Raw genomic sequence first — 24,312 nt, forward strand, 5'->3', positions numbered from 1 at the left:
AACAATTTAGAATTTTATAGATTCATAAGATTACAGAATGCTAATGCTGCAAGGGACCTTAGAGATTGTCCTAGTTTAAAAATTAAGACTGGGCACGGTAGCTCACACCGGTAATCCCAGCACTTTGGGAGGCCGAGGCGGGCAGATCACGATGTCAGGAGATTGAGACCATCCTGGCCAACATGGAGAAACCCTGTCTCTACTGAAAATACAAAAATTAGCTGGGCATGGTGGTGGGCGCCTGTAGTCCCAACTTCTTGGGAGGCTGAGGCAGGAGAATCGCTTGAACCCAGGAGGCGGCGATTGCAATGAGCCGAGATCATGCCACTGCATTCCACCCTGGTGACAGGGCGAGACTGTCTCAAAAAAAGAAAAAGAAAAAAAGAATTATTATTGTTATTATTATTTTTGTGAGGGAGGGTGACAGATCCCCTTCAAGGATCTCCTAGAAACTACGACTTACTTCCTGAGAACTTTTTTTTTTTTTCCTGAGAAGGAGTCTCACTCTGTCACCCAGACTAGAGGGCAGCAGTGCCATCTTGGCTCACTGCAACTTCCGCCTCCCGGGTTCAAGCAATTCTCCTGCCTCAGCCTCCCAAGTAGTTGGAATTACAGGGAATTACCCCACCACGCCCAGCTAATTTTCTGTATTTTTAGTAGAGATAGGGTTTTACCATGTTGTCCAGGCTGGTCTCGAACTCCTGACCTCAGATGATCCGCCTGGCTTGGCCTTCCAAAGTGCTGGGATTACAGGCGTGAGCCACCGCGCCTGTCCCCTTCCTGAGAACTTAACACATTTAAACAACTATCATTTAAGTTGCTCTTAGTTTCCAGTTACAGAAAGCCCTCCTCAAAGCTGCTAAAACAATGAAGAAAATTCACTGGCTCGTGTAGCTGAAAACTTCAGCCACCTCTGCCTCTTAACAGTTACATCTCCACCACCTTGTCTCTCAACAGCTACAGCTGCAGAAAAATCTCATGCAATTGGTGGAACTTATCTTGCAACTGGAATCTTAACTTTGAGAAAAACGGATTAGGTTTCCAGTCTCTCCAGGTGCAAGGAAGACGGAATGGCAGTTGAGAAAGCCAAGCCACGGATTCTGCCATGAGGGATGCACGAATACTATGAGAAAACAGATAGAGGAGCAATTGGTCATCAGTGTGGTCACTGCACGGCCTTCAGCAAGCCCCTTCCCACTCTGGATCTCCATCTCCTCATCTCTAAAATGAGGCTGTTCAATTTTGTGATTTGTAAGGGCCTCTTCAGTCCAGCTATTTCAGAAGTCTGTGAAAGACACCCTAGCTCTGACCCAGAATTAAACAATTTTCTTTCTGGGAGTATTACCTTCCCAGCCGACGGGCCAGCCCCACACACATTTGAACATAATCATTAAACACCGGCAAGAAGTGCCACCCCACATGCAGTTTAATAATTCACATTCCAATCCAATTACTGTGAGTTACATAAACAAGGGCTTATTATAATATGGTTGCTTCCTCTGAGTAAGCAGCGTTTTTAGAAAGGAAATTACAATGATTATCTTCAAGATACAGGCATGAATAATATAATCATTCCTCCTCCCTCCTTGTTTTTCTCGTTTCCTTTCATGCTGTCTCAGATGGGAGGTCTCTAGCCCGCAGCGACTCAAGGCAGCACCTCTCCTCCCACCCTGGGCCCTTTCAGCTCCTGGACAGAGTTCCTCCCTCTCTCTTCATTAGAACCCATCTGTCCTGGGTCCTTAGGGAACTTAGGGATTTCTTAAGTGTCCCACTTATTATTTATTCATCTCTGATTTACTTTTTTTATTATTATACTTTAAGTTCTGGGATATATGTGCAGGATGTGCAGGTTTGTTACACGTGCCATGATGGTTTGCTGTACCTATCAACCTGTCATCTACATTAGGTATTTCTCCTAATGCTATCCCTCCCTTAGCCCCCCGACCCGCTGACAGGCCTCAGTGTATGATGTTCCCCTCCCTGTGTCCATGTGTTCTCGTTGTTCAACTCCCACTTATAAGTGAGAACATGTAGTGTTTGGTTTTCTGTTCCTGTGTTAGTTTGCTGAGAATGATGGTTTCCAGCTTCATCCATGTCCCTGTGAAGGACATGAACTCATCCTTTTTTATGGCTGCCTAGTATTCCATGGTGTATATGTGCCACATTTTCTTTATCCAGTCTATTATTAATGGGCATTTGGGTTGGTTCCAAGTCTTTGCTATTGTGAATAGTGCTGCAGTAAACATTATGTGTGCATGTGTCTTTATAGCAGCATGATTTATAAACCTTTGGGTATATACTCAGTAATGGGATGGCTGGGTCAAATGGTACTTCTGGTTCTAGATCCTTGAGGAATCGCCACACTGTCTTCCACAATGGTTGAACTAATTTATACTGCCACCAACAGTGTAAAAGTGTTCCTGTTTCGCCACATCCTCTCCAGAGTCTGTTGTTTCCTGACTTTTTAATGATTGCCATTCTAAGTGGCATGAGATGGTATCTCATTGTGGTTTTGATTTGCATTTCTCAAATCACCAGTGATGATGAGCTTTTTTTCATATGTTTGTTGGCCGCATACGTGTCTTCTTTTGAGAAGTGTCTGTTCATATCCTTTGCCCACTTTTTGATGCGGTTTTTTTTTTCTTGTAAATTTGTTTAAGTTCCTTGTAGATTCTGGATATTATCCCTTTGTCAGATAGATAGATTGCAAAAATTTTCTCCCATTCTGTAGGTTGCCTGTTCACTCTGATAGTAGTTTCTTTTGCTGTGCAGAAGCTCTTTAGTTTAATTAGATTCCATTCTTTGGCTTTTGTTGTCATTGCTTTTGTTGTTTTAGTCATGAAGTCTTTGCCCATGCCTATGTCCTGAATGGTATTGCATATGTTTTCTTCTAGGGTTTTTATGGTTTTAGGTCTTATGTTTAAGTCTTTAATCCATCTTGAGTTAATTTTTGTATAAGGCATAAGGAAGGGGTCCAGTTTCAGTTTTTTGCATATGGCTAGCAGTTTTCCCAACACCATTTATTAAATAGGGAATCCTTCCCCCATTGCTTGTTTTTGTCAGGTTTGTCAAAGATCAGATGGTTGTAGATGTGTGGCATTATTTCTGAGGCCTCTGTTCTGTTCCGTTGGTCTATGTATCTGTTTTGGTACCAGTACCATGCTGTTTTTGTTACTGTAGACTTGTAGTGTAGTTTGAAGTCAGGTAGCATAATACCTTCAGCTTTGTTCTTTTTGCTTAGCATTGTCTTGGCTATATGGGCTCTTTTCTTGTTCCATATGATATTTAAAGTAGTTTTTTTCTAATTCTGTGAAGAAAGTCAGTGGTAGCTTGATGGGGATAGCATTGAATCTATAAATTACTTTGGGCAGTCTGATTACTTTTGCATGTGAGTGGAAGAGTTTTGGGGAAAAAAGCAGCACAATGATAGTCAGTGGACTGTGTGCCTTTGGGCATTCATAACACTTTCTGGTCTCCAGAGTTCTATTTCTAAAGTAAGGTGATTGAATTAGACCAGAAATTCTTAACCTGGGGAACATGGGCAGGCTTCAGAGAGCTTAAGAATAAAGCTCAGTTATACATAGTAAGTTGTGTGTGTCAGGGACATTCATATCCCCAGTTTCTTTTTCTTGTTTTGAGTTAAAGTCTCGCTCTCTCAGCCAGGCTAGAGTGTAGTGGCACAACCTTGGCTCACTGCAACCTCCGCCTCCCAGGTTCAAGTGATTCTCATGCCTCAGCCACCCAAGTAACTGGGATTACAGGCATATGCCACCACGCCTGGCTGTTTTTTTGTATTTTTAGTAGAGACGGGGTTTCACTATATTGGCCAGGCTGATCTCAAACTCTTGGTCTCTAGTGATCTACCCATCTCGGCCTCCCAAAATGCTGGGATTACAGGTGTTCCCCCCAGTTTCTATTTAGGAAATAATGTGGTCCCCAGGGGCATGAATTCCATATCAGCTTCAAGGCAGAACAGGTGATCTAGCTAAGGCAATCAGCTCTCTAGGTATCCCCTCACATTTTTTTATTTTTATTTTTATTTTTATTTTTATTTTTTTAGAGACAGAGTCTTGCTCTGTTGCCCAGGCTGGAGTGCAATGGTGCAATCTCGGCTCACTGCAACCTCTGCCTCCTGGGTTCAAGTGATTCTCCTGCCTCAGCCTCCCGAGTAGCTGTAATTACAGGCCCCCACCACTACACCTGGCTATTTTTCATATTTTTAATAGAGATGGAGTTTCCCCATGTTGGCCAGGCTGGTCTTAAACTCCTGACCTCAGGTGATCTGCCCGCTTCAGTCTCCCAAAGTGCTGGGATTACAGGTGTGAGCCATCGCACCTGGCTGATTTTTATTTTTTAGATGATGTCTCATTCTGTCACCCCAGCTGGAGGGCAATGGTACAATCATGGCTCACTGCAGCCTCGACCTCCCTGAGCTCAGCCTATCCTCTTACCTCAGTCTCCTGAGTAGCGTGAGGCACGTGCCATCACGCTCGGCTGATTTTTGTATTTTTTTTTGTGTGTGTGTGAGATGGAGTCACTCTGTCACCCAGGCTGGAGTGCAGTGGCACGATCTTGGCTCACTGCAAGCTCTGCCTCCCAGGTTCACGCCATTCTCCTGCCTCAGCCTCCGGAGTAGCTGGGACTACAGGTGCCCGCCACCACATCCGGCTAATTTTTTGTATTTTTAGTAGAGACAGGGTTTCACCGTGTTAGCCAGGATGGCCTCAATCTCCTGACCGTGATCCGCCCATCTCGGCCTCCCAAAGTGCTGGGATTACAGGCGTGAGCCAATGCACCCAGCCTAATTTTTGTATTTTTTATAGAGATGGAGTTTCGCCACATTGGCCAGGTTGTTCTCAAATCCCTGTGCTCAAGTGATCCACTCTGCTCGGCCTCCCAGATTGCTGGCTGGGATTGTAGGTGTGAGCCACCACGCCTGGCCAGGATGACACCTTAATCCAATGTGAGTAGTGTCTTGATTAGAAAGAAGAAAGGCACAGAGGGGAGAATGCCACATGAAGACACAGAGACACAGAGAGAAGATGGCTGTGTGAAGAGAGAGGCAGAGATTGGAATGATGCTGCCAACAGCCACGGAACACCTGGGGCTACCAGAAGCTGGAAGAGGCAAGGGAAGGATCCTCCCTTGAGGCTTGTGAGGGAGCATGGCCCTGATGACACTTTGATTTCATATTTCTAGTCTCTGGAACTGTGAGAACAGAAATCTCTGCTGTGTTAAGCCACCCAGTCTGTGATTCTCTGTTATAGCAGGCAGCCTGAGCAGCCTGACACACCGCTGTTGCCAGGAGAATGGAGGAAGGCAATTGGCTAGGCCGAGGGCATATGGCCACCCCATGTGTCATGCTCACTCAAATAACCAGAGCTGTGAGAGAGGGAAAGCTGGTCCTCTAAAGGAAAACTGAGGAGCAGTTTCAAAAATAGGAGAAATGGAACCTTGCATAGGCAAGAACTGGACGTGTCCACTATAACATTTAATGCCCTATTTCAGCTGGGCGCGGTGGCCCACGCCTGTAATCCCAGCACTTTGGGAGGCTGAGGTGGGTGGATCAGGAGGTCAGGAGATCGAGACTATCCTGGCTAACACAGTGAAACCCCGTCTCTACTAAAAATACAAAAACAAAATTAGCCTGGCGTGGTGGCGGGCACCTGTAGTCCTAGCTACTAGGGAGGCTGAGGCGGGAGAATGGCATGAACCCAGGAGGCAGAGGTTGCAGTGAGCCGAGATTGCGCCACTGCACTCTAGCCTGGCAACAGAGAGAGACTCCATCTCAAAAACAAACAAACAAACAAACAAACAAACATTTAATTCCCTATTTCAGGTCCTCAGCACTTCTTGCCTGAGTTCCTGATGGAATCGCCCAACTTTCTTCAAGTTTTCCTCCTCTTCTCTTTCCATCCTATTTTATACAAGATGCCTCATTTTTGGTTGTGCTCTTACCACGCTCCTGTGCAAAATCCTTCGAAGGTTCCCCAAACCAACAGAAGAAAAATCCTGCTCTTTAAACTGACCTTGACAGGCATTTTCAGGGTGGCTTCCAGCACCCGCCATCTCCATATGTAGAAATTCGATTTGCCCTCTAAAGTCTACATGAAATACCGTCTCCTCCAAGAAGCTTCCCAGATGTTTTTTTAGTTGGAAGTTTTTACTGGCTTCTGAACTTTTTCTCCATTTTCATTAAGGTACTTGTATTAGTTCGCCAGGGCTTTCATAACAAAATACCATAAACTGGGTTGCTTAAACAATATAAATTAATTTTTTCACAGTTCTGGAGGCTAGAAGTATAAGATCAAGGTATCAGCAGGCTTAGTTTTCCTGAGGCATCTCTCCTTGATTTGTAGACAGCTACCTGCTTACCAGGTCCTCTCATGGCCTTTTTTTTTTTTTTTTTTTTTTTTTTTTTTTTTTTTTTGAGACAGAGTCTCACTCTGTGGCCCAGGCTGGAGTGCAGTGGCACAATCATGGCTCACTGCAGGCTCGATCTCTTGGGCTCAAGCAATCCTCCCACCTCAGCTTCCCAAGTAGCTGGGACTACAGATGCATGCCACTATGCTTGGCTTTTTCCCCCGCTTTTTTTAAAGAGATGGGGCCAGGCACAGTGGCTCACGGCTGTAATCCCAGCACTTTGGGAGGCCGAGGTGGGTGGGTCATTTGAGGTCAGGAGTTCGAGACCAGCCTGACCAACATGGTGAAACCCCCCTCTACTAAAAATACAAAAATTAGCTGGGCATGGTGGCGGGCACCTGTAATCCCAGCTACTCAGGAGGCTGAGGCAGGAGAATCGCTTGAACCCAGAAGGTGGAGGTTGCGGTGAGCTGAGTTCGCACCATTGTACTCCAGCTTGGGTGAAAGAGTGAGACTCCATCTCAAAAAAAAAAAACCCAAAAGAAACAAAAGGCCGGGCGCGGTGGCTCAAGCCTGTAATCCCAGCACTTTGGGAGGCCGAGGCGGGCGGATCACGAGGTCAGGAGATCGAGACCATCCTGGCTAACACGGTGAAACCCCGTCTCTACTAAAAATACAAAAAGAAATTAGCCGGGCGAGGTGGCGGGCGCCTGTAGTCCCAGCTACTCGGGAGGCTGAGGCAGGAGAATGGCGTGAACCCGGGAGGCGGAGCTTGCAGTGAGCCGAGATCGCGCCACGGCACTCCAGTCTGGGCGACAGAGCGAGACTCCGTCTCAAAAAAAAAAAAAAAAAAAGAAACAAAAAAACAACAAACAAACAACAACAACAACAAACCCAAGGAGATGGGAGTCTCCCTGTGGTGTTGCTGGTCTTGAACACCTGGGCTCAAGTAATCCTCTTGCCTTGGCCTCCCAGAATTCTGGGATTACAGGCATAAGTCACTGCAACTGGCCTTTCTTCCTCTTATAGAGATACCAGTCATACTGCATTAGGGTCCCATCCTAGATGCCTCATTTTAAGTTGCTATTTGATATCCTATACCAAATACAGGCACATGGATTAAGGCCCACCGATATGACCTCGTGTATCCCTGAATACCTCTTTAAAGACCCTGTCTCCAGATAAGGTTACAGTCTGAGGAACTGCATGTTGGCACTTTGACATATAAGTTTTGATGGGAGGACACAATTCAATCCATAACAGCACTTAAAACTTCCTATTTTATTTTACGGATATTTGTGTCCTTATTTTAACTCCCTTAGAAGGTGATAAGCTCCTTGAAAGCAGGAAGTATATCTTGTCTATATCCTTTTATCTCCCATAGTGTTTAATGGACTTTCTTGGACTTAGTAAATGCTCAAAATTTTTTGCTGAGTGAATGAATTGTATATAAAACAATTCTTGATTAATAATAATTTCTCATTTTCCAAATTTTGTATTAAAAAACTATATAGTGGAGATAGCATTGGGCTTGATGTCAAAGACTTGGGTTCTTTTCCCAACTCTGTCACTTTCTAGTTGTATGCACTTGAATAAGTCACTTAATCTCTCTGGGACTCCATTTCCTCATCTGTAAAGTGGGAATAATAACACTGTCCTGTTTGCTTTACAAGTTGTTAATGAATATTAATAAAATAGTTTAGTTACCCTCAAAATATTTGGGGGCACCTACTATGTACCAGGCATTGTTCTGGGCACTCGAGATATAATAGTGAACAAGCTGGGCCAGGTTCCTGTTGACAGAGGATTTTTCTCTTGGCCCCTTTGCTGGACTCGCAGCAGCAGTGCCCTGTCTACTTGGCCTGCCACACTCAGCCCCTTCCAGGAGGGAGCACATGAGCGAGCCAGTGTGGGATCTGGCTGGCCACTCTGAGCATGACACAGGAGCAAGCTCTGTGTGGGGCCCATGGCCAGACCAGGTGCAAGGAGCCCATAATACTGAAGCCCCAGAGGGAGTGTTAGGGTGCTAATTAGCTCTTTTAGTTCCGCCATACATAGCCTGATGGATGGTGGCATGTTAGCAGCTCAGTCAGCCCCTGGCCCCATCATGTGGAATGGCTGCTCTCTGCTGGCAGGGGCAAAAGGCCAGTGTGATAGCCTTTTTGGGTACCCATTCTCAGTGGGTCCCAAGCTCTTGTCCAGCATCCAAGAAGAATGAGGATATGCTGACAATCAAAGAGTGAGCAAGGCAGGGAGTTTTATTGAGTGATGAAACAGCTTTCTGTGGAGAGGAGATGTTCCCCTAACTGAATGTGGGAAAGTCTCCCCCAGTATGGCTGAGTCCAGGGCTTTTATGGGCTCAGAATAGCGGGGGCAGGCCGTACATGGTATTGGAAAAGGCAACTTTCGATTGGTTAAGAGGCATTATTCAGAAAGACTCAATAGGGAAAGGGTGGGCAACCAAGAACAGAAGTTCTCACTCTGGCTTGTGGGTTTCATCCGGGACCAGCAGTCTGATCTTTCAGACTTCAGGCTGTTTTTTGGCTTAAAGGTGGGGTTTCACTGGTGACCTGCCCCTATCTGCCTGGCATTTGGTTGCCTCCTGTTACTATCACTGTCCTCATTCTTGTTCTTGTGGGGAAATAGGTGATTAACAAGAAATTATTAATGATGAGTACCCAAAACAATTTCAGAAAGTGCTAAGTTCAATGCAGACTATAAAGCAACGTATATGATAGTGGGGGTTTACCTCCTAGAAAGGAGCTTAGGAAAGACCTCTCTGAGGAGGCATTTGAGCTGAAATGTGAAGACTGAGAAAGAAGTGGCTATTCTGGGGAGTGAGAGGTAGGAGGGATGAGTATTCCAGGCAGAGGGAGGACAAAAGGCCCCGAAGCAGGAGAGAGTGAGTGTGAATATTCAGGTAAGCTAGTAGGGTAATGACATGTAAAATATGCAGCTCAGTCAAATGCAAGGCTTCCCACCCATCACCGAAAGACCCTAGGGTGGGGGTTTTATTTCTGACTCATTGGTGGTGTACAGCTGGGGCATCATTTCCCACGTATGCAGCCTTGGGCATATCGCCTTGCCTCTCATGGTTTCTCCTTCCCTGCCCTGCCTGGCTGCCAGTGTTGGGAAGGGGTCAAATGTGACCATGTGGGTAAAGGCACTTTGAAAATATGAAGCACTGTACATTTTCCAGGTGGTATCATTATTTGAAAACATGTTACCTACGATTAGGGATTTGGACTTTGAATTCTGCAAGTAGCTTGCTGATCAAATTTTCTGAGGAAAGCTGCAGTCACCACAGCTCAGAGCTCAAAAATGCCTGTCTCAGGCTTTTCAAAGCAAATTGATAAGAATCAAGTAGAGGTAGCTGCAGTGATGTGAAAGCTGTGTTTTGTGGGGGTTGAATTCTAACTTTCTTCCCTACTGAGACTCTCTATACACATGGTTTGGTGTGAGTAACACCCCTGTTCGGGCGTTTGGATGCCTATGAAACTATCTTGGGGTCAGGTCAGTGTGTGTGTGTGTGCATGTGTGAGAGTTTACATTGCAATAGAATATTCCAGAAAAGAGCCATCTGCTCAGATATTTTAAGCATCCCACTGCCCCCAGAACTGATGTGATTGAACATTATACACATACATCTTGAATAGTGAAATTGCACCCAGGCACGTATAAATGACAGTAGCAGAGCATTCTTTTTTTTTTTTTTCAACATCCTTTCTTGAGGAAAACTCTTTTTTTAGTTTTTTAAATTATACTTTAAGTTCTGGGATACATGTGCAGGACGTGCAGGTTTGTTGCATAGGTAAACACGTGCCATGGTGTTTTGCTGTACCTACATTAGGTATTTCTCCTAATGCTATCCCTCCCCTAGCCCCCACCCCCTGACAGGTCCTGGTGTATGATGTTCCCCTTCCTGTGTCCATGTGTTCTCACTGTGAGAACATGTGTTGTTTGGTTTTCTGTTCCTGTGTTAGTTTTCTGAGAATGGTGGTTTCCAGCTTCATCCATGTCCCTGCAAAGGACAGGAACTCACCCTTTTTTGTGGCTGCATAGTATTCCATGGCGTATATGTGCCACATTTTCTTTTCTTTTCTTTTTTTTTGAGATGGAGTTTCGCTCTTGTTGCCCAGGCTAGAGTGTAATGGTATGATCTCGGCTCACTGCAACCTCTGTCTCCCAGGTTCAAGTGATTCTCCTTCCTCAGCCTCCTGAGTAGCTGGGATTACAGGCATGTGCCACCACGCCTGGCTAATTTTTTGTATTTTTAGTAGAGACGGGGTTTCTTCATGCTGGTCAGGCTGGTCTCAAACTCCCAACCTCAGGTGATCTTCCCGCCTCGGCCTCCCAAAGTGCTGGGATTACAGTTGTGAGCCACCGTGCCCGGCCAGTGTGCCACATTTTCTTTATCCAGTCTATCATTGATGGGCACTTTGGGTTGATTCCAAGTCTTTGCTATTGTGAATATTGCTGAAATAAACATACATGTGCATGTGTCATTATAGTAGAATGATTTATAATCCTTTGGGTATATACCATTAATGGAATTGCTGGGTCAAATGGTATTTCTGGTTCTAGATTAACAATTATCCATCCACTCAACAGATACTGAGCATTTACTATGAGCAAGTTGCTGAGATAAACAAACATGCTCTCAAGTGGGTATCTGTTTCTATTGATTGGACTCTTGGTCTCTGTCTGTCTCTCAATTTCTCTGTGTCTTTTTCCCATGTACTCCCCTGCCCCCTTCACTTATGAATTTGCCTCATTGGAATCAAGTTCCATTCAACTAGTGGGGCTTCCAAAATTGAGGCTTGGGGCATATCAAATGGAACAGCTAATGGTGACTTTTTTTTTTTTTTTCAAGACAGGTTATCAATTATGAATGGCCAGGCAATTGCAGATCAAATGAGTCCCATTTCCCCAAATGATGTAGTAGATTTTAGAATGGGATGAAATGAAATGGAGCTAAAAGGCATTTTTAAAAAGAAGGCTGAGGGATTTGGAGTTGGAGGTATGAAGTTCAGGATCAAGGAGACTTCTTACTTTGATTTCAGAGTCTTGGACAGCTTGTGCACAAACTGGAGGGCCGGCAGCTGGAATGACCAGGACGCCTAGGTGCTGGGAAGGTTAGCAGGCTGGTGGTTGCGGGCTGCTGCAGTCTAAAGAGTGATACTGACTTCACATCAGCAGCGAGACTGCTTGCTTTCTCTGCCTCAGCTCCTGTTGCAATTTCTATGCCATCTATGTGGCCTGGACCTTGTGATTTTCAGAGATGAGAGTGCTGCTGGGAAGCTCCCCTGGACACATGCTAGAAGGAAGAGTTATCCTTGCTGCTTTCCTGGGTTTGCTCATCCAGGAGGATTGTGGCAGCTGTTGTGATTATTCTTTCCATCTCTGTCTCTGTTCTCTCTCTATATATATTTATATATCTCTCTGTCTCTGTCTTTCTGTTTCACTCTGTCTCTCTCTCAGACAACCTCCCATCACCTGCTGCAGTAGCTTCACTTCCCAGCACCTAGAAACCCACACATTCTCAGCTATAGAAACAAGGAGGAAATCCCATGGAAGCACATTGGGCCAATTCGTGAGGGAAATTGATGACTATAAATTTTATGAATTCAAAAAGTTACTGAATAATACATGTTCAACACAGAAAAATTAGAAAATATAGGTAAACAAAAAAGCAAATGAAAATCATTGAGTGTATAAGGAATTTTTAAATTAAATACTAGTTTAAAAATATCAGAAGAGAAATTTATGAATGAAAACCAAATATTCAAATGCTTCAGAAGGGCATGAAATAAAGAGTGAGATCCTCTGTTGCTGGACCCCCAAGTCCCCTTCCCTTGAGACAAAAATTTCCAGAAATTTACTCTACCTGCAGAAATGTATGTCTCTATGTATACGATCTTAAAAGAAAACCACAAATGGAAGCATAATATACATACTGTTCTGTGCCATATTATTCTACTTAATAAATTCCAAATTCCTTACCATGATAGCACATATGGATAAATTGTGAATATGGCAAATATGCCTTAGTCATTGAGTGCCATGTTATGAGTACCATGTTAATTTGTGAATACCATGAATTATGAATACCATGTTAATTTGTGAATATCTCCGGAATACACATTGAAGCAACAAAGACAAGAAAAAAGGACACTCGGTACTACTGGAAAATGATACTTCATTATTTAGAATTTATCACATTTGTGCTATCTTTGTGGAAGGATGTGACAAATTAATTAATTGGCCTTTTCTCTAAACTGACCACTCCCATCACACAAATGCTCTGTGCACTCTGAATTGCTGCCTGTCTTTGATGTCAGCAGTGACACAATCCTCAAACCTTCATGGCATTTGGACTCGTTGTGTTCGAGGACACAGAGTAAGAGCAGAGCTGCTTCCCTGGGGCCTGGATGGTGCTGGTCTTGAAAGCAAGTGTTCAGGGAATGGGCCATGCTTACTAGAGTTGAGCATTGATGGACAAAGGAGCCAATATATTTTTTAATAAATAGTTTTTTTGTGACATGTGGGGTCTTCTAAAATAGGGGGCTCAGAGCAGGGCCCCTCCTGCCCAGGTCTATGGGTGGGACTCTACACTGGCATGACCGCACTGGTTGTTACAATATTGAATTATGTTCATAGAGTTGGTAATAGATGCTGCTTTTTGTCCCAAATGATCTCTCCCCATGGCTCCCCCTACCCTGGCCCTCCCCAGAAACTACCTTCCCTGCCCTCCTCATGATCCAGCAACTGAAAGGCTAATGCCGAGAACAGCAAAGGGCCTCTAGAACATGGCTCCAGAGCTGTTGCTGTGCCTATTCTTCTTGGAACAGAAGGGATGGAGGATGTCCTGATCAGGTGGTTACATATTTTTATTATTACCCCGACTTATGAGTAAATAATCAGTGAAAACTATGCCCTGGTTTCTCTAAAGACAATTTTGTGTCAGAGACCACTGATGATAAAAACAGGATGGGTGCTATGAGAAAACAAAGCCCAGGTGACAAGCTGGGATGCTATAGGTCACATCCATTTCATCAGGTGGCACATTGAGAGCCACCTTGACCACTTTGGTTTCTCTGGAACAAGCATCTTTGCTGCAGGAACCCAGCAGCAAAACAAACTGGAGTCATGAGGGGTGATTATCTTGCAACCACTGCTTGCCACATTATTTCAAGAGCGATGCTTAGGATCCTGAAAACACCCTGCCTGGGGTGGATAGCACAACATTTAGAAAGACATAGAGTTGGTGCCATTCTTCCTCTTCATCCAATAGATACGTCCCTTTTCCCCTTTAAGAAATGTGGCATTTAGGGTATTTAATTTAATTGGGTGGATTGGGTAGAAGTAGAGTAAGTTGCTTTTCCCTGTCCTTAATTCTGCTAGGTAACCAGGGACCAATTGGAACAAAACCAAATCTGATTTATCAAAGATAACATCTGTTAGCGTGTTTTCTTCTTTCAGCCTTTTTTCTATGCACATAAATATAAATAAGTAGCTATACTTCTACAAAATTGGAATTATCATGTTTTATATAGTTTGTATTCTATTGTTTATACTTAACATTATATGGAAAGCAATGGCCAAATCATTAAGTATTCTTCTAGGACAGGATATTTAATGTTTATATAATGTTTTATCACAGGGCTACATCAATGTTTATTTAACACTTTTATTTTGGACATTTAGGCAATTTTCAATTTTTTATTAATGTAAGTAACTGTATAATGAATAGTCACATCTTTTCACACATTCTTCCTTAGAATAAGGCATCTCAGCTTCAGAGATACTCCTTTTTAGTTCATATGCCAACTCTTCTTCTTAGTTGCCACCATTAGGTTTAATTTCTCCCACAGCTTTTTTTATGATCTCTGGACAAAGCACCTCTTGAAGTATCTCTGAACTCTCAGAAGCTTTATAGAAATAATCTGGAAGCTGAGCAGCAGTTCTAGTTCCTGTGCACGTCTGATTTACAGATTTCCTAGACATGGGGCAGATAACGGCCGTTGCTGATGGCTCCATAGTTTATAGGGGTAGTGTAAGCACCTAATAGGAGATAGAATATTTTTTCCCTTTGCCTACTGCTATCCTCCTCCTCCCTCTCTCTCCTCTTCCTACTTCTCCTCCTTCTCCTTCTTCTCTCCTTCTCTCCTTCTCCCCTTCTCTCCTCCTCCTCCTCCTTCTTCCTTCTTCCTCCTTCCTCCCTCCTCCTCCTTCTCCTCCTCCTCCCTCTTCCTCTTCTTCTTCTTCTTCTTCTTCTTCTTCTTCTTCTTCTTCTTCTTCTTCTTCTTCTTCTTCTTCTTCTTCTTCTTCTTCTCCTTCTTCCTCCTTCTTCCTCCTTCTTCCTCCTTCTTCCTCCTTCTTCCTCCTTCTTCCTCCTTCTTCCTCCTTCTTCCTCCTTCTTCCTCCTTCTTCCTCCTTCTTCCTCCTTCTTCTCCTTCTTCTTCTTCTTCTTCTTCTTCTTCTTCTTCTTCTTCTTCTTCTTTTTTTTTCTCTCTCTCTCGCCCCCCCCTGCCCCATCATCTTTCTTGCGCTCTCTCTGGAAAAGACAGATTGGCATAACCCGAGTCACATACTCATATCTGGATCCATAAGCCATAGGCCAGGTAAGGTGGGTTACATTAAAGAAATATAGCAACTTCTACAACCCTATGCATAATGGGAAGAAGAAGAAATTCTTAGAAAATAGTGATTGGGCAAACAAGGCAACAGGGTCCAAAATAATTGGGTTTGATAAGGCAGGGTTCTAATCTATGGTCTGCCAGAAACTTGCTGAGTCACTCAGTCTCCTTCGCTAGGACTCAATGTGCTCCTCTTTGAAATAACACAGTTGGCTGGGCATGGTGGTGCATATATGTAATCCCAGCACTTTAGGAGGTTGAGGTGGGAGGATCCCTTAAGTTCAGGAGTTTGGGATCAGCCCGGGCAACATGGTGAAAGCCCATCTCTGCCAAAAACAAACAAACAAAGAAAAATTAGCCAGGCGTGGTGACATGCACCTGGGAGGCTGAGGTGGGATGGATGATCACCTGAGCCTGGGAGGTCAAGGTTGCAGTGAGTCATGCTTATGCCACTGCACTCCAGCCTAAGTGACAAAGTAAGACCCAATCTCAAAAAAAAAAAAAAAAAAAGACACACAGTTGGCCTGATTGATTCCCAGATTCCCTCTAGGTTCCTCAGTTTGTTAGTGGTAAAGCTGAGGTTCCAAACTAGGGCTTCCGTCTCATGACATATCTCCTCCAGCTAGCAGCCTTCTCGAGTCCGTGCTGTTCTTTGTGATGAGTTCCCTGGCTTCCACCTCTGCTCCACCAGGCCAGAATGAAGACATTGACCTTTGCAGTTAACTTCCAAGAAAGATGTGTGTGTTTCTTGCTTTATGCTGTAGGTGAAATATGAGTAAATGAGATTTGGGGTAATTTTTCCCTGCTGACTCTGTAATTGCATTGTGATTCCAGAACTCTTTTTCCTTTACAGAATGTGAGATATTGGAAAGCCCTTAGAAGTCATTTAGTCTAGGAGTTATTAATCTGGATTCTGTGACCCTCTGAGATCTGGGAACACACTGAAATTAGAGGAAGAATGTATGTATGTACATTTTTGAATTGATAGAGGAGATCAATTTTTAAAGCCAGCTTATTTTTAACTGAGATACAATTAAGATCTTAAAATGTACAGATTAAATATTCAATTTGATAAGTTTCCACAAATATATAACTTGAGCATCCATCATCCAAAACAGGACCTAAAACATTTTCATCACACCCAAAGACACAACCCTTGTGTCACTTTCTAGTCAATCCTCCCCTGCCCCCTATTCCCCCAGCAACCACTTTCTGACTTCTATTTAATATGACCATAGTTTATTTTTTTATTGTTTTAGAATTTCATGTGAATGGAATTGTACAATTTTTGCTTTTTTGTCTTGCATCTTTTGCTCAACATATTTTTTTGTAAAAAGACTTACATTTTTTAGATCAGTTTTAGATTCATAGCAAAATTAAGAGGAAAGTACAGAGATTTCCCACACACCTCCTTCCCCTAGACATGTTATCAACATCCAGCACCAGAATGGTACATTTGTTATAATTAATGAACCTACATTGACACATTGTTATCATTCAAAGCCAATAGTTTACATTAGGGTTCACTCTTAGTGTTGTACATCCTTGCCAGCATTTGATGCTGTCAGTGTTCCAGATTTTGGCTATTCTAGTAGGTGTGTAGTAGTATCTTAATTTACATTTTCCTGACCGAATATCATGTGGAACGTCTTTTCATGTGCTTATTTACCATGTTTATATTTTCTTTTGTGAGGTGTCTGTCGAAGCCTTTGGTCCATTTTAAAATCAGGTCATTTGGACAAATGTGTAATGACATAGATTCACCATTATAGTATAATACCAGGTAGTTTCACTGCCCTAAAAATCCTGTGTGCTCTGCCTGTTCATCCATCCCTCCCCTGTAATCCTTAGCAACTACTAATCTTTTTACTTCCTCCAGAGTCTTGCCTTTTCCAGAATGTCGTATAGCTGGAATCACACAGTGTGTAGCCTTCTCAGTTTGGCTTCTTTCACTGAGTCATAGACATTGAGGTTTCCTCTTTGTCTTTTTATGGCTTGAGTGGCTCATTTCTTTTTAGTGCTGAATAATATTCCATTGTCTGGATGTACTGAAGTTTGTCTATTTACCTACCGAAGGACATCTTCCTTGCTTCCAAGTTTTGGCAATTACGAATAAAGCTGCTGTAAACATCCACATGCAGGTTTTTGTGGGGTCCTAACTCCCTTGGATAAATACTAAGGAGTGTGATAGCTGGATCAGATGGTAAGAATATGTTATGTTGCGTAAGAAACCACCAAACTGCCTTCCCAAGTGGCTATACCATTTTGCATTCCCATCAGCAATAAATGAGATTACTGCTGCTCCATATCCTTGCCAGCATTTGGTATTATCAGTGTTCCAGATTTTGGCCATTCTAGTAGGTGTGTAGTAGTATCTTATTGTTTTAATTTACTTTTTCCTGACCAAATATGATGTGGAGCATCTTTTCATGTGCTTATTGGCCATGTTTATATTTTATTTTGTGAGGTGTCTATTAAAGCCTTTGGCCCATTTTAAAATCAGATAGTTCGTTTACTTATTGTTGCATTTTAAGAGTTATTTGTATATTTTGGATAACATTCCTTTATCAGATGTGTCTTTTGCAAATATTTTCTCTCAGTCTATGACTTGTATTATTCTCTTGACAGTTTTGTTTGAAGAGCAGAAGTTTTCAATTTTAGTGAAACTTATTAATGATTTCTTTCATGGATTGTGCCATTGGTGTTATATCGAAAAAGTCATCTCATACCTAAGTTCATCTAGGTTTTCTCCTATGTTATCTTCTAGGAGTTTAATAGTTTTGCATTTTATAGTTAGGACTATGATCCATTTTGAGTGAATTTTTGTGAAGGCTGTAAGGTCTGAGTCTAAATTTTTTTTTTTTTTTTTTTTTTGCATGCAGAAGTGCAGTTGTTCCAGCACCATTTGTTCCATTTGTTGAAAAAACTATATTTGCTTCATTGTGTTGCCTTTGCTTCTTTGTCAAAGATCAATTAACTATATTATGTGGGTCTAGTCACTGTATCTATATGATCTCTCTATTCTAATACATTGGTCTACTTGTCTATTCTTTTGCCAATACCACATTGTCTTGATTACTGTGGTTTTATAGTAAGTCTTGAAGTTGGGTAGTGTCAGTCTTATGACTTTGTTCTCCTTCAATATTATGTTTGCCATTGTATTATTATTATTATTTTTGCCTCTCTATATAAACTTTAGAGTCAGTTTGTCAATATCTACAAAATAACTTGCTGGGATTTTGACTTGAATTGCATTGAATGGATAGATCAGTTTGGGAAGAACTGACATCTTTAAGATATTCAGCCTTCCTATCCATGAACATAAAATATCTCTCCATTTATTTAGTTCCCCTTTGATCTTGTTCATCAGAGTTTTGTAGTTTTCATCATGTAGATCTTATACATATTTTGTTAGGTTTATACCTATGTCATTTGTTAAGGTCTAAAGTAAGTGGTATTGTGCTTTCAATTTTGAATATCACTTATTCACTATTGGTACATAGGAAACCAATTTACTTTGTATATTAACCTTGTATCCTGCAAGTTTATACTATACTCACTTATTAGTTCCAGGACATTTTTCTGTTGTTGGTTAAAAAAAAATTTCTGGACTTACCCTCCCCTTCCCACCGTGCCGGCCTGCGCGCGCACATGTGCGCGCTCCGCCCTTGGGCCTTCCGCACTGCAATTGGTTGGCGTCTCTGGGAGGGATTTGAAACTTGGCGGTTAAAGCTCCGGCGGAGACAGGGCGGCGGGAGAGTCCGGGTGAACGGGGAAGGGACATTTAGTTTGAGACGGTGCTGAGATAGGATCATGAAGGAAGAGGTGAAGGGAATTCCTGTAAGAGTGGCACTGCGTTGTCGCCCTCTGGTCCCCAAAGAGATTAGCGAGGGCTGCCAGATGTGCCTTTCCTTCGTGCCCAGGGAGCCTCAGGTGGTGGTTGGTACTGATAAATCCTTCACCTACGATTTTGTGTTTGACCCCTCTACTGAACAGGAAGAAGTCTTCAATACAGCAGTAGCGCCGCTCATAAAAGGTGTATTTAAAGGATATAATGCAACGGTCCTGGCCTATGGGCAGACTGGCTCTGGAAAAACCTATTCAATGGGAGGTGCATACACTGCAGAGCAGGAGAATGAAGCAACAGTTGGCATTATTCCTAGGGTAATACAACTGCTCTTCAAAGAAATTGATAAAAAGAGTGACTTTGAGTTTACTCTGAAAGTGTCTTACTTAGAGATTTACAATGAAGAAATTTTGGATCTTCTATGCCTATCTCGTGAGAAAGCTCAAATAAATATACGGGAGGATCCTAAGGAAGGTATAAAGATTGTGGGACTCACTGAGAAGACTGTTTTAGTTGCCTTGGATACTGTTTCCTGTTTGGAGCAGGGCAACAACTCTAGGACTGTGGCCTCCACAGCTATGAACTCCCAGTCATCCCGGTCTCATGCCATCTTTACTATCTCCCTAGAGCAAAGAAAGAAAAGTGACAAGAATAGCAGCTTTCGCTCCAAGCTGCATCTCGTAGACCTCGCTGGATCAGAAAGACAGAAGAAAACCAAGGCTGAAGGGGATCGTCTAAAAGAGGGTATTAATATTAACCGAGGTCTCCTATGCTTGGGAAATGTAATCAGTGCTCTTGGAGATGACAAAAAGGGTGGCTTTGTGCCCTATAGAGATTCCAAGTTAACTCGACTGCTTCAAGATTCTCTAGGAGGTAATAGCCACACTCTTATGATAGCCTGTGTGAGTCCTGCTGACTCCAATCTAGAGGAAACATTAAGTACCCTTCGTTATGCTGACAGAGCAAGAAAAATCAAGAACAAACCTATTGTTAATATTGATCCCCACACAGCTGAACTTAATCATCTAAAGCAACAGGTACAACAGCTACAAGTCTTGTTGCTACAAGCCCATGGCGGTACCCTGCCTGGATCTATAAATGCAGAACCATCAGAGAATCTACAATCCCTGATGGAGAAGAATCAGTCACTGGTAGAGGAAAATGAAAAATTAAGTCATGGTCTGAGGGAGGCAGCTGGTCAGACAGCACAGATGTTGGAGAGGATCATTTTGACAGAGCAAGTGAATGAAAAACTGAACGCCAAGCTAGAAGAGCTCAGGCAGCATGCGGCCTGCAAACTGGATCTTCAAAAGCTAGTGGAGACTTTGGAAGACCAGGAATTGAAAGAAAATGTAGAGATAATTTGTAACCTGCAGCAACTGATTACCCAGTTATCAGATGAAACGGTTGCTTGCATGGCTGCAGCCATAGATACTGCGGTGGTACACAAAGCTCAATTGGAAACCAGTCCAGAGATGAGTAAGTCTTCTGACGCATTTACCACTCAGCATGCTCTCCATCAAGCTCAGATGTCTAAGGAGGTGACTGAGTTGAATAACGCCCTTGCACTGAAAGAGGCCCTAGTTAGGAAGATGACTCAGAACAACAGCCAACTACAGCCCATTCAGTTTCAATACCAGGATAACATAAAAAATCTAGAATTAGAAGTCATCAATCTGCAAAAGGAAAAGGAAGAATTGGTTCTCGAACTTCAGACAGCAAAGAAGGATGTCAACCAAGCCAAGTTGAGTGAGCGCCGCCGCAAACGTCTCCAGGAGCTGGAGGGTCAAATAGCTGATCTGAAGAAGAAGCTGAATGAGCAGTCCAAACTTCTGAAACTAAAGGAATCCACAGAATGTACTGTCTCCAAGCTGAACCAGGAGATACGGATGATGAAAAACCAGCGGGTACAGTTAATGCGTCAAATGAAAGAGGATGCTGAGAAGTTTAGACAGTGGAAGCAGAAAAAAGACAAAGAAGTAATACAGTTAAAAGAACGAGACTGTAAGAGGCAATATGAGCTGCTCAAACTTGAAAGAAACTTCCAGAAACAATCCAGTGTGCTCAGACGTAAAACAGAGGAGGCAGCAGCTGCCAACAAGCGTCTCAAGGATGCTCTCCAGAAACAACGAGAGGTCACAGATAAGCGGAAAGAGACTCAGAGCCATGGAATGGAAGGCACTGCAGCTCGAGTGAGGAATTGGCTTGGAAATGAAATTGAGGTTATGGTTAGTACTGAGGAAGCCAAACGCCATCTGAATGACCTCCTTGAAGATAGAAAGATCCTGGCTCAGGATGTGGTTCAACTCAAAGAAAAAAAGGAATCTCAGGAGAATCCACCTCCTAAACTCCGGAAGCGTACATTCTCCCTTACTGAGGTGAATGGTCAAGTTTTGGAGTCAGAAAATTGTATTACAAAGCAGATTGAAAGCCTAGAGACTGAAATGGAACTCAGGAGTGCTCAGATTGCTGACCTACAGCAGAAGCTGCTGGATGCAGAAAGTGAAGACAGGCCAAAACAATGCTGGGAGAATATTGCCACCATTCTGGAAGCCAAGTGTGCCCTGAAATATTTGATTGGAGAGCTGGTCTCCTCTAAAATACATGTCACCAAACTTGAAAACAGCCTGAGACAGAGCAAGGCCAGCTGTGCTGACATGCAGAAGATGCTGTTTGAGGAACAAAATCATTTTTCTGAGATAGAGACAGAGTTACAAGCTGAGCTGATCAGAATGGAGCAACAGCACCAAGAGAAGGTGCTATACCTTCTCAGCCAGCTGCAGCAAAGCCAAATAGCAGAGAAGCAGTTAGAGGAGTCAGTCAGTGAAAAGGAACAGCAGCTGCTGAGCACACTGCAGTGTCAGGATGAAGAACTTGAGAAGATGCGAGAAATGTGTGAGCAAAATCAGCAGCTTCTCCAAGAGAATGAAATCATCAAGCAGAAACTGACCCTCCTTCAGGTAACCGGCAGACAGAAACATCTTCCTAATGATACCCTTCTATCTCCAGACTCTTCTTTTGAATATATCCCACCTAAGCCAAAACCTTCTCGTGTTAAAGAAAAGTTCCTGGAGCAAAGCATGGACATCGAGGATCTAAAATATTGTTCAGAGCATTCTGTGAATGATCATGAGGATGGTGATGGTGATGGTGACAGTGATGAGGGGGATGATGAGGAATGGAAGCCAACAAAATTAGTTAAGGTGTCCAGGAAGAACATCCAGGGGTGTTCCTGCAAGGGCTGGTGTGGAAACAAACAGTGTGGGTGCAGGAAGCAAAAGTCAGACTGTGGTGTGGACTGTAGCTGTGACCCCACAAAGTGTCGGAACCGCCAGCAAGGCAAGGATGGCTTGGGCAATGTTGAATGGACCCAGGATTCTGAAGGCTCCTTCAAACTGGAGGATCCTACCGAGGTGACCCCAGGATTGAGCTTCTTTAACCCTGTCTGTGCCACCCCCAATAGCAAGATCCTGAAAGAGATGTGTGACATGGAGGAGGTGCTGTCAAAGAAGACTGCTCCAGCTCCCTCCTCTTTTGACCTCCCGGAATTGAAACATGGAGCAACAGAACACCAACAAAATAAGGCTCCAGGGAAGAAAAAGAAACGAGCTCTGGCCAGCAACACCAGCTTCTTCTCTGGCTGCTCCCCTATCAAAGAAGAAGCCCACTGAAGTTGGAGTCATCATCTCTACCTCCAGTCTGGCTTGGGAGATGCTTTCAGGTTGCAGCCAGAAGGGGTTTCTTAAATGACTTCTCTGGATTTCAGGTTTCTTGCTGTTGAAAAAAGGAACAAAGCATTACTAAAAAGAAGGTAACCTTTGTTGGATGTTGTCTCTCAGCCTCCAGCCCCAGACTACTACTCTCTGTTCTCCAGAAGGGTGCTAAACCACCTACTGAAGAGAGAACCAACTGACTTTCCTAATGACTCATCAGCAGCCAGTCCTCGGTATGATCAAGTTCCTTCTTATTTGTGAGCAGTTCAGGCTCTCCTGTTGGGGATGAGGCCAAGGCTTTCTTATCTTTTGGTTGTCTCTGCTTAATGGAGGAGCCTGGCTTAGGTTGGAGGCCTGGCTGAGATCTTTCACTCCATCTCAGGAATGGGGTTGTGATCTTTCCTGTCCTGACCCCCTCTGAATTGTAAGTGTTTCAATAGTTCACTTGATTGTATGCCATGTTGTTGAAGTAAATGAATTATTTTTCAATGTTAAGTAAATAAACCTTAGCCCATCTACTGTTTAAAAAAAGTGTCTCATAGACTATCATGCCATCTGTGAACAAAGATAATTTTGTTTCGTTGTTTTCGAGACAGAGTCTCACTCTGTTGCCCAGGCTGGAGTGCAGTAGTGTGATCTTGGCTCACTGCAACTTTTGCCTCTGCAGTTCAAGTGATTCTTGTGCCTCAACTTCCCAAGTAGCTGGGATTACAGGCTCATGCCACCACGCCCAGCTAATTTTTTGTATTTTTAGTAGAGATGAGGTTTCATCATATTGGCCAGGCTGGCCTTGAACTCCTGACCTCAACTGATCTGCTCGCCTTGGCCTCCCAAAGTGCTGGGACTACAGGCATGAGTCACTGCGCCTGGCCATAAACAAAGACAGTTTGATTTCTTCCTTCCCAATGTGTGTACTTATTTCCTTTTCTTGTCTTATGAACTAATATTTTCAGTACAATGTTGAAAAGAAGTGGAGAGAGAGGACATCCTTGACTTGTTCTGTATTGTAGTGGGAAAACTTCCAATTTCTCACCATTAAATATGATGTTAGCTGTAGGTTTCTTGTAGATATGCTTTATCAAGATAAGTTCAACTTTGTTCCTAGTTTACTGAGAGTTTTCATCATAAATGGGTATTGGATTTGTCAAATGCTTTTTGTGCACCTATTGATATGATGGTGTTAATTTTTCTTTGTTAGCCTGCTGAGGTGATAGATGACATTGATTTTTGAATGTTGAATCAGACTTGCATACCTGGGATAAATTCTACTAGGTTATGGTATATAATTCTTCATTTTCTTTTCTTATAATGTCTTTGGTTTTGATGATATAATCACATCATGTTTTTTGAGATTCATTCATGCTGTTATGTATATTAGTAGTGTTACAGGATCTCTGGGGTATTGATTTTTCTGGCCAGAAACCTCTGTGGCCACAGCACCTTTGCCTGGGTTCTTGTCCAGCGTCCAGGAAGAATGAGGTACACAGACAAGTGAAGGGTGAAGAAGAGTTTTATTTAGTATTAGAACAGCTCAGAGTGGGTAGCTCCCTCTGTAAGCAGGTTGTTCCATCAAGTGTTCAGCTCTCAGCAGAGAGGACACCCTGGAGAGGGTGGCTCCTCTCCGCACACAAGTCATTCGGATGTCTCTGCAAGTCTCTGAAGCTCTCATCAGAGAGGGTCGCTCCTCTCTGCCGGCAGGTCGTCTCTGTGGCTCTCAGTGGAGAGAGTACTACTCTCTGCAACACGTCAT

At 43.2% G+C, this 24,312-nt stretch overlaps 1 protein-coding gene across 1 annotated transcript; it reads left to right on the plus strand.

Moving 5' to 3' along the window:
* Positions 1-18,710: 18,710 nt before the first annotated feature.
* On the plus strand, positions 18,711-23,093 carry KIF4B (kinesin family member 4B). Its single transcript, XM_002808439.4, has one exon. The coding sequence runs from the start codon at positions 18,816-18,818 to the stop codon at positions 22,518-22,520; it is 3,705 nt and encodes a 1,234-aa protein (XP_002808485.4). The 5' UTR covers positions 18,711-18,815; the 3' UTR covers positions 22,521-23,093.
* Positions 23,094-24,312: the final 1,219 nt, after the last annotated feature.

This window comes from Macaca mulatta, chromosome 6 (assembly GCF_049350105.2).
Source record: "Macaca mulatta isolate MMU2019108-1 chromosome 6, T2T-MMU8v2.0, whole genome shotgun sequence".
NCBI lineage: Eukaryota > Metazoa > Chordata > Mammalia > Primates > Cercopithecidae > Macaca > Macaca mulatta.

Coding starts and splice junctions, on each gene's coding strand:
- KIF4B (XM_002808439.4), top strand. CDS start 18,816: ATGAAGGAAGAGGTGAAGGGAATTCCTGTAAGAGTGGCACTGCGTTGT.